Source organism: Alosa sapidissima, chromosome 3 (genome assembly GCF_018492685.1).
Source record: "Alosa sapidissima isolate fAloSap1 chromosome 3, fAloSap1.pri, whole genome shotgun sequence".
Taxonomy (NCBI): Eukaryota; Metazoa; Chordata; class Actinopteri; order Clupeiformes; family Clupeidae; genus Alosa; species Alosa sapidissima.
The window spans coordinates 4,121,751-4,134,968 of NC_055959.1; the positions used below are offsets into that span (position 1 = coordinate 4,121,751).

The 13,218-nt window shown below is 41.5% G+C and overlaps 1 protein-coding gene across 1 annotated transcript; it reads left to right on the forward strand.

Annotated features, from left to right (window-relative positions):
- The first annotated feature begins 2,919 nt into the window (after nucleotides 1-2,919).
- Nucleotides 2,920-8,609, forward strand: LOC121705924 (peroxidasin homolog). The gene is made up of 5 exons (XM_042087257.1): nucleotides 2,920-3,324; nucleotides 4,411-4,668; nucleotides 4,792-5,112; nucleotides 5,707-5,946; nucleotides 7,162-8,609. Exons 1-5 carry the CDS (start codon nucleotides 3,270-3,272, stop codon nucleotides 7,263-7,265), a joined length of 978 nt encoding a protein of 325 aa, XP_041943191.1. The 5' UTR covers nucleotides 2,920-3,269; the 3' UTR covers nucleotides 7,266-8,609.
- Nucleotides 8,610-13,218: the final 4,609 nt, after the last annotated feature.

Consider the following 13,218-nt stretch of genomic DNA (forward strand, 5'->3'; position numbering starts at 1 on the left):
TCGCGGCCCCCAGTTTGAGAACCAGTGTAAAGAGATAAAATGGGCTACGGTGTTGGCCCTAAGATATGGAAGCATATGAGTAGCTTTATTCAAATGAGAATGCAATCTGCAATATGCAATTCAAAAAGACATTACATTAAGCAATTGACAATTCATTATGCAATTTAATATTGCAATTTGCAATAATATCCAACAAATTGTATTTTAATCTGCAAAGTGACAATGAAATCCTAAAATCAATTCCAATAATTTTGGTTAAAAAATAGAATAAACATGGATTGAATTGCATTCCATTTTGCCATGGTACTTCAGTCTCAAAATTCAAATGGCAATTCATTTTGCATTTTAATTTTCAATATTCAGTTTCATCATTTAACTGTCAATTCGTTTTGCAATTTAATATTTAAAGTGCAATGTAGGATTGCATTTTAAAAACATATTTGGCAAAACTGTCAATGCCAGCCTGAAAAGATTTTGGATTATTTTGGGCAAAACGTTTTGCAATCGTTTTTGAGGCATTTTATTCAAATGGAAAATAAATAGCGCCCCCTGTGATTGCATTGCACTTTAGTCACGCTCTTTGTGTTGCAAAATTCAAATGGCCATTCAATCTGCCAAACGCATTGCAATCTGTCAAGTCACTCGTCAAGGCGGGAACTAGGCTACGTCACTTCCGTGTTTACGTCTTACCCAGTTAGCGCTTGCAATAGAGCTGGTAAGTCCCGCCCTTTCCGCTGGACCTCTAGATTGAAAAATCGTCAATGCAAGTGAATGTGAGAAAATAATTATTTTCTGGTCCCGTTTGATTTGTGCCATGAATGTGAACATATGTCATCTGTGAATTTTTAATATAATTTTTCATGTTACGAGTTTGACAGTATATTATATGATTCTTCGGCTATCAGTTGTGGAAAAGACATAACGAAAAAGACTACATGTCGCCTGTGACATGAGCTAGCTCTAATCGCTAACATTAACTGAGATGCTAGTTTTTGTAACGGCAGGAATAAACACACATGGTAACAAAAATATTTGAAACATGTCTAGCTTCACTCAACACATTAACACTACGATACAGTGTGATTGTAAAGTTGTATGGTTCACTGTGTTCAAAGTCGATCTTAATAACCCTCTACATCTCGACCAACTGATGGTTGTTATGGGAAACTAGTGATCTGTCGTCTAGCGGAAAGTTGTAGTCCACAAAGTGCTCTCACACAAAGTTTAACCGCATCAAACTTCTACCCGCTCAATTGTAGCATTCTTTACACGAAAATTTATATTAAAAATTCACAGATAACATATGTTCACATTCATGGCAAAATTCAAACGGGACCAGAAAATAATTATTTTCTCACATTCACTTGCATTAACGATTTTTCAATCTAGAGGTCCAGCGGGGATAGCGGAAAGGGCGGGACTTACCAGCTCTATGGAGGAGTTTGCAGCCGCACTAAGGTCTCTGGCTGATTATGTAGAACACCACCGTGTCAACGAGTCTGACTCAACGGACAGATTACTGAAAATGGACGACAGAGTGGGTTATCTAGCCCTACTTGTCTGATTTGATGTCAACCTGGTCCGTTCAAAGATTTCTGAGGCCTTACAGCTAATGGGCGCTAGCCGGTGGGGAGACCTTCTGTGGATTCCACTGGAGGGAATAGAGGGTTACCTCTATTCACGGAGCTCTTTGGAGTTCACAGGACAAGTAGGGCTAGATCGCCCACTCTGTCGTCCATTGTCGTTAGTTAGGCTAAAACTCACACAGCCTTTCCTTGCCCTGCTCTCTCTCTCTCTCTCTCACACACACACACACAACGGAGACTCCCCTCCGTGGTCTGGCTAGCCTCATAAGCAGACCGGGGGGTGCGGTCGCTCCGGGCCCACGTTTGGCCAAATCGATCTCGCTGAATTGTTGTATACGATGCTTATTTGTAGGCTACTGATTGCTGGGGGGAGGGGGTGCTACTAAAGATGCCGCTGGTTGGCAAAGTTATCAGCAGCAACATAAGAGCCTTAATAATGTAAGAACACAGCTGGGTCTCGCGGACACTAGGCCTACTCGCGGTCACGGTTAACATTATTCATCAACTGTGACATGATATGTTTGCGCCGCCAACACCCCCCCAATAAAAAAAAATGTGCCCCCTTGAAAATCGCAAATGTCCCCTCTGTCACTGTACTCTACAGCCGGGTCTGTCGGCCAGAGACTGCAAACTCCTCCATTGCAAACGCTAACTGGGTAAGACGTTAACACGGAAGTGACGTAGCCTAGTTCCCGCCTTGACGAGTGCCTTGACAGATTGCAATGCGTTTGGCAGATTGAATGGTCATTTGAATTTTGCAACACAAAGAGCGTGACCAAAGTGCAATGCAATCACGAGGGGCGCTATTTATTTTCCATTTGAATAAAATGCCTCAAAACGTTTTGCCCAAAATAATCCAAAATCTTTTCAAGCTGGCATTGACAGTTTTGCCAAATATGTTTTTAAAATGCAATCCTACATTGCACTTTAAATATTAAATTGCAAAACGAATTGACAGTTAAATGATGAAACTGAATATTGAAAATTGAAATGCTAAATGAATTGCCATTTGAATTTTGAGACTGAAGTACAATGGCAAAATGGAATGCAATTCAATCCATGTTTATTCTATTTTTTAACCAAAATTATTGGAATTGATTTTAGGATTTCATTGTCACTTTGCAGATTAAAATACAATTTGCTGGATATTATTGCAAATTGCAATATTAAATTGCATAATGAATTGTCAATTGCATAATGTAATGTCTTTTTGAATTGCATATTGCAGATTGCATTCTCATTTGAATAAAGCTACCCATATGCTTCCATACTAAGACGTAAAATATAGTCACTCCCGCGGCCCGCCCCACCCTTCAACAAGTTCCAAACTTGCTGATTCGTCCAAAGGTTGTCCCTGCTGTATGAGTGACTAACATATCTTCAATTCATTTCGGCTACTGAACATCGACTGAGAAATGCAATTAGTTCTGCCAAACAACCGGTGCTATAATTTAGTCTACTCTACATGAAGACGGTCCACAATCAGATTGGTAAAGTTACCGTAGGCTGGTGGAGTTGTAATTTACAGTGGTCAGTGCTGTGGATATAACGTACTGTACTGGAACCGATGACCTAGACTTGTTAAATTGTATTTTAAGATTTTTGCTACCAAAGGCTGCTAAGTAGGCTAGCCTACTCTTATAAATCTAACGACCGAAAACTGCGGAAGAAATCATCTCAACGATGACTCGACTATACTGTGGACTGCTGTTTTACCTGGTGTTGCTTGGTTTTTCAGGTAGGAAATTGTGTCAATTCTCGCTGTTCTGCACTTGTAGCCTATGTGATGTGCTTGAGTTAACATAGGCTACTATTCGTGTCTCTCACTGTTCTTTCCAATTATTGTTGGATTCATATAATTTATATAAGTAGGCTAGCTCATGATCAACGCATAGGCTATAGACTGGCAACAATTTTTTCCACACGACTTTTTTAAATTAGTCATGGATTCGTCGATGGAGCAGACCTAGCCCATATTTTCGACCATGGCACTCATGTTGTAGCCTACCCTATATCTAAAAATACATCAACATGCTTGCGGGCTAGATATTGTAGTCAGGGCTCGTCTTTTGCTACTTGGATATAGGTTGGGGCTATGTTGAGTGCAGGCTAAATTCCTCCTGTTTTTGGACATTAGATTTTCTGGAAAATAGCACCCCCACGTTTGATGGGGGGGAATCAAATTTCCCAGATGACATCATAGGTGTGGCCTTGCTTTTCAAGGAATACAAGCCAAGTAATCCCAGATTTAGCAGTTTGATAGATGGATAGATGTCTAAATTCTAGGATAAACGATCTTAAGGGGTTTATCCCCAACTTTTGTAGGGTACCAATGAATATTATGTAAAGTATTGTAACTGTAAGGGCTCAGCCATTCCATTAATGAATGCATGAACATTTTGGTTAGTTTAATGTCTGCACCAAGATTTGATCATTTGTTTCTGAATTGAGTTGCTATAGGCAAGTGGCGTGTGCCACCAGGTGCAGTACAGTAAAGTTTTTGATCTTACAGCTACTGTTTTTCATTTATGAGCTAATACAAGGTTACACATGGCTTGGTAATAATTAATAACAACATAGAACATGTCCAATTAACTCAAATCCCAAAAAGTGAAACATATTTAAGCAGTTCCATCATACACTTCTTATGTATTGTATAATAGCAAGCTTCATATTTGTGTTCTAAGACACACTCTTTTTTTTTTACATTAAGTCTACTTTCATCAGATTCAAGGTAGAGAATGAAGTAGAGTTATATCATGCTATGGAGGCTCCTTTTTTATGCATTGCATGAAGCTGTAATTATCCCACTGTGTTCCCATAGGTGGCTGTCAAGTTGCAATCAGTCCCTCTTCTCTGGTGGTGAGGTATGGAGGTCCTGCTTCGTCCACCTGTCGTTCACTCGTACCCATCGACGGCATGGGCTGGGAGTCCCCTGTGGGGGCTGTGGGTATGGAGGGGGGAGTCACGGAGCTCAACTGGACGGTGAAGGAGCTGAGAGAGTGGACAGTGACTCCACAATGCTTCATTAACAAAAAGGATGGTGAACAGTGCATGAAAGAACTTTCTGTTCTGGCTTTCAGTGAGTCACCTTTTAATTATCTTGTAATGAAGCCTTGTGTGATATAACTGATTATCTTTTTTTATTTTTAAAAATTATAAATGTTTAAATGTCAGGGTTTATTTGTCATTGTTCTTTCTACAGAAATGCCAGACAGTGTGGCCCTAGTGGAAGATGATTCTGGGCCCAAGTATGTAAACAAGTCGTACAGCTTTGCTTGCCACATAAAAAATGTTGCTCCTGTCAAGAACTTGACTGTGAAGTGGTTTAAAGGAGAGAAGCTGTTGAAAGTAACGACTCTGCATGAAGATCACGAGGGTCAAGAAGGTCCACAGAACAGGACTGTTAAAATAGAAAGTGTCTTCTCTCCACCTGATGATGGATCAGAATATCGTTGTGAAGCTGGACTGGATTTTACACCTGATCTTCCTATTCAGTCACAGTCGGTCCTCATGGCTGTCCACTGTAAGAGACACTGCCTATGGGTCTAAGTTGTACATCAGTCAAGCATTTTTACAGTACAGTAGAGAAGACATTTTATACTCTTCACTTACAGAAGACTTATTCTACTGTAAGTCTACTGTAAGTCTTCTGTAAGTCGCTTAGGACAAAAGTGACTGCAAAATACTATAACAATAAGACAAAACATGAGGTGTTCACACTGTTTACTTGTTCTGACAGACTGACTTTAAGCATCTGTTTCTGTACTAAAATTCTGCACTTATTGAATAGTTAACTGAGTTCTACAATCAAAAGAGCAATGGAATATACACTAATAAAGTAAAATCATGTTTGCACCATTTTCAGTACAACCCACATTGAATCACAAGTAAAGTATAATAATGATAATTTATGTAAAGTAACTGTAGAATGGGACTGTATTGACTATATCTATTTAGCACTATTAGGTGCTATCAGAGTTCAGATATCACTGAACATTTTCTGCTGTGTACTGCTGATTTAAATGCCCATTTTAGAATGAGAGAACAGTGAGAGGAAATTGTGCCTGATGACTCAGTTTAGTGATGCCTCAGACTTCCTTTTTGCTTCTTTCCTCAGATCCCCCAGATCACGATCATTCAGAGATTGAGGTCTTAGTCCTGGAGGGTGACACCAAATTGAACTGCACAGTCAATGGCAACCCCCCTCCTGATTATGCCTGGACATTGTCGGGAGCACAAGAGAAGATAGAGAACAAGCCTGTCCTTGCTGTTAAACAAGCTGGGGACTATATATGCACAGCCTCCAACAAGCTTGGTAGTAGCAACAAGCATTTCAAAGTACAGTCCAGATCTTCAGGTAAGAATTTATAGCTTGGCGTGGTGAGAATCCTTATCAGAATTTGAGTCTAGTACCACGCTATTTGAATTTGATAATGGGACGCGTTTCAACCAAGCCTGGAAGCCAGCCCAAATTTACCTTGGCCACAGAATTTGAGAATGTCAAATGTTTTAGTTGCTGTTTTCTGTTTGTCTTTTAAAGTTATTGCGCTGTCATCGTTATCTTGTATCACAGACGCTAGCCTATAGCAGAATCTTAACATCTCACTTCTCCAACGGCAACGATTTAGTTGGAAACAAAATCAACTCAAGCGTGATCAGGTGACATGGAGGACTGCTTCACTGTTTCTTATCTGTCCATCATTGTATAAAGCCCAACCAAACGATTTGATAGGCCGGGACACATCCAGATCAAATTTCCCTCCCTCAAATATTGTGGGCGGGGTAAATTCAGGGTGGCTTGCAGGTGAGCAGCTCAGAAGTACTGTATATTTAAACGCCTCTTTCATCTTCACGCTACGTCATGGCTTTGGTGCTTATTGTGTCGGTAGGGAAAAAAGAAAGAAAAAGAAACTGTGCTTCCTATCTCGAGTTATCCTGCTAGTGCCTAGCGTAGCCAGGTGGCTACAAAGCTACTGTATGCTATGGGGGCAGAGTTTAGACTGTGGTTGTGCCTCTTAACAGACTCATAAGTGCTGTGCAACCTGAACAGAATCCTTACAAGACACCACTATGTGTGGTGCCAAGTGTGGAAAAAGTCACATACTTCTGTTCACTTCCTGTAAAGTCCAAATACTGGAGTCCAAAGTCCATGTTCCATCTTTTCACAACAGCCAGAATTAACACGATTGTTACTCAATCTAGTTCTAATTTAAAATACATCACACCTCTTTTACGAGGTGGCCTTAATACTGAAGAAAAGCACTGTGGGCATTCTTGGAGCATGTAGGGAAGAATACACATAACCCTAAAGTGTGTAAAGGACTTGGAATGAGAGAATATGTTCCTAAAAGCTTACGTGTCAAACTAATACAATTCAATAAAAGCATATGCTCAAGTTCGGCATCTGTTACATAAGATCGTATGGATAATGTTTTCCATCGATATGACATTTCTGCCACTTAACCTGGATTAAGTTGCCTCCTGCATTTTACTGTATGTGTGGTGATTGGTTGACTTGACTTTTTTGCACAGTGATCATAATTCTGCTCCCCTTCTCTGCGTTCTGCCACAGGTACATTCTGGACCATTATCATTGTTGGTGTTGTCGTGGCTGTGCTGCTAATAGTGTCATATGGAGTATGGAAGTGGAAAGCTGGTCCCAATTCGATTATCTGATCAACAAGCAGTGCATCAGATGCCCAGAGAACATGAACAATTCCCCCACCACCACAAGCAATGCATGCACTATTTTATATATTTACTTTTTTGCCTTTAATATTATGTATAGTTTATATGCTTTAGATCCCTCTGTGTTTTTGGAAGTCTTGCATGTGAGGGACTGTGGTATGGGGACTACAATGGCCAGGGTGAAGGGCACTGACGCTTGGGGATGAGGACGGTAAAGGTTTGGACCACAGCATTGTACAAGGAAGACTGGGCCTCTACCTGCAGCAGTGCACAATGCAAACCGAGCCTGTATCAGCAGCTGTTTGTGTTTTGTTATGCTTTTTTTATTTCTTTAAAAATGCTATTAATGCACTGAGTTATCTTTTGCTACTCTTTGTCTTTGTAACTTTTTAGCTTATAGGAAGTATTGTGTGGTTGATTGTGTGTTCAGAGCCTCATGTCAGTCGATGTGATTCAAATTATCGGTGAAATGTTATTTTATCATTTCAAACACCTCCAAATATGCTGTACAGAATAGTTGTATTAACAGTAGACACTGTGCCTTGTCCTTTTCAGCATTTAACTAAAGTACGTGCTAATGGCCTTAAATTATATACTGTTACTACTGTTTCTAAAATGTATCCTATCCAAAGTAACTCACTCTTACTCAAATGCCTTGTTAGACATGTGTTTGAGCAGCCATCTTAGCTTTTCACATTTGCATTGTATTTTATTTAGTGACCCTCAGGTGTTGAGTATGTTAACCACTGTGCCATAGCCGCTTAATTTAGTTTTAATCCATTTTGATTTTATTGACTCATAGCCACAAAACCTCTTGTCAGGCAATTGATAGATGGTCACTAGTCTGATTGGAAATCATTTTGCTCATAATGGCGACACTGACTGTTGCTGGGGATTTAGAATTAGATTGTTTCAAGGAATGTGACTTGATTGTTTTCTGGCCGAAGATATGTACAGTGAAACAGTATCTTTCAGTTAGATTTAACAGAGTTGTGTATATTTGTTATACTCAGGGAAGTGCACTATAAGCCATACCAGACAATTGTATAGACAATTGGTCAATACATTTGTCAGCAGGACTATAATGTATAATGTGATTTATGACTTCCAAAAGCTTTAATCTTCATGCTGACTTCTGACCACTTTGTAATGCCAGAGACACTTTTTTGGCAGTCTAACCACTTTCACTTTTCAGATTCTCAGTGGCTTTTGTTAAGTGCTCTCATTGTTTGTTTTGTGTGCCAAAGTTCTTGGCCTTAAGGAGAAATGAGTTCATCAACATCTCTCTGCCTTGAGACCGTGTTGTTAATACATTTTATCGTTTTGAATTCCTCCCTGTGGTCATCCCTCTTTGTTTGGCGGATGAAATAGTTTGTTTGTTTAATCATGTCTGTCATAGATTTACCAGTATTGCATCAGTACTTTGAAACTTTTTCTTCATGACTCACTCCTCATTAGCACATTGCCTACATGTTTAGATGGGAGAGAGAAGTGTAGATGAACTATGTTTCAATATCAGTAACAGTTGACACCCTTTAGGCACATGTTCTATCTGTCCAGGAGTAGTTTTTTGCTATGTAAATTCACTTTCCCTTTAGGAAGTTCTGATAGGCATGCTTCTCCTCCTCCATACCCAAACACACATCCGAAACTGACAGTTTATCAGTTGACTGACAGTTGACAGAAACTGTCCTTTGAAGAACTGTGACTATGGGTGAGAGCCTCACATTATCTGCTTCTAAGGTTATAATATTTTTTAAACCTTAATGTGCAGTAAAATTGGTGGGGCTCACACATGTTCAAAGTGGCCTTTAGGAGAATCGAGCATGTGCTCTTCTCCAAACATGGGATCTAGGAGACATCAGAAAAGGAATAATGCTCCTGTCCATATAAGCTAGCTTTTCGTATTTGTCTCAAACATAAACTGGCTAGTCAAATAAAAAAGGCTATCAGTAGGCTACTTTGAAACTTTTGACTTTGACTCAAAAGTCCTCCCCATAGCACATTGCTACATGTTTAGATGGGAGAGAGTGTAGAATGACTGTTTCAATATCAGTAATGGTTGACAACACCCTTTAGGCACATGTTTGCCCTTGCTATCTGTTGCTATGTAAATTAAGAGGGACCTTTAGCAAAGATTGTTAAGGCGGAGCAAGATATTTCATCAGGAGCCACTTCCGGGAACCCGGATCGCACGAGGGGGGGGTCAAAATCCCCCTTTATGCAGAGCAGAGACAGCGACTGCTCCATTGAAGTCTATGGGCATAGCTCAGAATTTTACCACATATGCTAAGGTCTTGGTTCTATAGAGTTAGGAATGTGAATTTCGGGCACGTTTCCATGATCCTCAAACCCTTCTGAACATTTCAGGTACATTTTTAGCATTTTTGAGCATTCCAGTCTGGAGAAAATCGACTTTATATCAGGTGTGCGCCGGTTATTTATGCCGCTGCTGTTGGCCGGTTGCAACGTATGCTCATCAATACGTCATCGACACGCCTCTTTATGCAGACAGGATTCGATCCCCATTTCGCGCCCATAGACATGAACTACGACGAAGTATCTTGCTCCGCCTTAACAATCTTTGCCTTTAGCTTTCTGAAAGCCACGCTCCTCCATGCCCAAACACACATAGCTTCTAATGAAGCAATGATATATTTTTTTAGACTTAAAGTGCGTATGTCAGGTTAAAAAACATTTTTGACAAATGAAGGGACATGAAGCAAGATAGTAGTGAGTAGTGATTTTTCTTGAAAAAAGAACTTTAAATGCAATAGAACAATATTTACAGTTATTTTTATTCGTTTGTGTCTCATGACGTCACTGTAGCTTTACGCCGCCATCTTTACGACCGATTCGGGCAGCTCAGCCGCCCAGTGGTCATACAACAGCTGACCGTCTGACAGCTAACAGCTGATAACCCACCACAAACTGCTCCCATAAAGTCACAATCGCCTCGTTTCCCTTCCCTTCATGTTCTTTCAATGAGTATAAACCATGGAGTGTATAAAATACGTATAAACACATCTTACATTAAAGGACATTATCCAGATTAATGACAGCTAGCTGTGAGCTAAATGACACTAAAATGAGTGGTAGGCTAGCTTGCTAGCTTAGAACTCACTACATGTAGTAAGAGTAAACTACCACCAAAATCATACATTTGAATTGTTTTTACATAATACTTACATTTCCCATGATTAAATATAAATCCTTGGTGGCCAGGTGCCGTACTTTCACGTTTTTGACCCATCCAGCCACAGCATATTGATAGGCAGGGGAGCAGTTGAAACACTTTTTAATTAGGTCTAACGTAATTTAGCCTAAAACCGATCGTAGCACACTGAAAGCTAATATTTGGTCACTATAACCTATCTGTCCTCTGTCAAATACAAATGCATTTCCATCTTTGAACAAAACCGTTCAGGAATTATTAGCCTACAGCAAAAGTGGGACGTGCGTTTCATTCCTCCCTCCTCGGGACAGTTGAATAAGGGGACGAATGAACATAGGCCTAAGACTACAATAATATAAAACGTCCCGCAACTTCAAAATGTTACTAGCCTACATATCATGAATGGTAGGCCTAGGCCTACTCCCAATAGGGGTTATTTTAGATAGATTGTTGCAAGGCTATAGCCTCTTCGTGCATGTCTGATAACTCATTGCCATCATCGTGAAGCGTGTGGCCTATGAAGCGGTGTTTGAAATATCATGCCCTGTGGATGATTCTGCGATGTTTATAGCTAGAACGGTAAGCTTTCCCATTTATATCATGTTTATATTGTTGGAAATGTCGTTTCACTAGGTTTTTACGTGGGTGGCCACGGCACATCCAAATAGGCCTAGGCTTAACGACCCACCGGCCGTCAGCGCATGGATAACATGGGAAAACTCGACCCCCCTGGTGGGCCCAAATGCATTTTCATCTTCCTAAAACTGTTTTTCCATGTCTCACCTCCATAAATGATTGTTTAAACACAGATATTTGTGCATTTAATTAAAATACATGGAGTTACAGCCTGGCCGGGACGATTGAAGCTTGTTTCAATCGTCCCGACACAGACATAGCCTATCACTAGGCCTAGCTTGTTTTGCTTTCCATGTAAACAATTATGCGATATGAAAGTCTGAGATTGTGGAGAACTAAATGGTCTACTTAATAAGCATGAAGTCGAACCTTTAAATGAAAATACTCATTAGGCTAACAATCAAAAAATAACCTCTAATGAAGTTTACTTTTGCGCATCAAAACTCGTTTATCGCCTGTAACTCCGTGATACAATGACATAGCAGGAAGATATTTGGCTGATAGAAGGATGTTAACATGCTCTATGTTTTGACCGAAGGACGTTTGTCTATCATCATTAGCCTACACTCGGAGAAAACTGGAATGTTTCAATCGTCCCAGCTCTCCTATACTCTTCAATGCCTTCCACTGTACGGGGAGGGGTTGTATGTATCGCGGAAAGCCAATTGGGCAAGCCTGGGGCAGATCATAAGGGACAAAATAAATCTGGGGGTAACAAATAAGGATTGGAGCCTAAAATTTAAAATTTCTCAACATATCTCTCTCTCTCACACACATTCAAATGTGCAGTGTGGGCGGCCATACTGGGCGAGATCGGTCGTAAATATGGTGGCGTTCTATTTGATAGTGACGTAGATGGCACCTATGAATAACGTAAGTTACGCATGTAACTATGGATCTGTGAGACCGAGGGATGACCGTCACTACGGTCTAAAAAAGGAATGATCACCTTCGTTCTGCCTATCACCGAGACCATATGTCAACAAAGTCATGCCCATGACCTCCGGAAGCAGAACGACTCGAGCTTGTAAATAGCGGAGATTGCTCCCGGTTCAGTCTCCTACCTTGAGCGCCTCAGGATGGTCCGAGCGACAAGGATAGTGACGGTCATCCCTCGGTCTCACAGATCCATAGTTACATGCGTAACTTACGATCTGTTTCGACCTCACTCTGACCGCCACTACGGTCTAAAAAAGGGATGACACATACCAAAAAAGTCGCGAGGAGTTCTAAGCTAACCATTAAAACCTCGCTCGGTCACGGACATGAGGGCAGCGTCGCCAACCGGAGCTGGGCGAGTGACGTCCACCCTATAAAACCTGGTAAAAGTGCAAGGCGTCGCCCATGAAGCCGCTGCACAGATATCGCTTGCTGGTACCCCCTTAAGGGCAGCCCAAGATGTAGCCATACTCCTGGTGGAGTGAGCCCTCGTACCCGAAGGGACCGGCATTCCCAGAGCCTGGTAGGCATGGGAAATAACCTCAACCAGCCAATGCGACAGCCGCTGTTTGGAAAGCGGTAGTCCCTGCTTCGCTGCCTGTGAGGCAGCAGACGGCTGGAATTGGGTCAGCTCCAGAACCTGGTTGATAGACTGCTGACTTAGAACCTTAGGCAGGAAGGCTGGATTAGGCCAAAGTGACACGCCAGTGCCCCCTGCCTGCCACCTCAGGCAGTCTTCGCTGACGGAGAGGGCGCACAGCTCCCCAACGCGCCTGGCCGAACAAAGAGCCAGGAGGAAGCTAGTTTTCAGAGACAAAGATCACAGATCTGCATCTAAAATGGGCTCATACGGGCCTTCAGTAAGAGACATTAAAACGGTGGGCAAATCCCAGTTTGGTGCCCGCAAAGTGCGAACTGGATGCAACCGGCGGGCCCCTTTTAAAAACTGACCAATCAGTGGATGCCTACCCAAGGGCCTGTTATCCGCACCCTGGTGAAAGGCTGAAATGGCCGAGGCATAAACCTTCACAGTACTGACCGCCTTGCCTTGATCCAAATAGGACTGCAAGAAGCGCAAAACTTGTGGCACAGGGCAAACCGCTGGCTCAAGACCCAAGCTGGCACACCAATCCGAAAAGATCCTCCACCTGAGTGCATAGCAAGCTCTAGTAGAAGGAGCCCTGGCGTTGT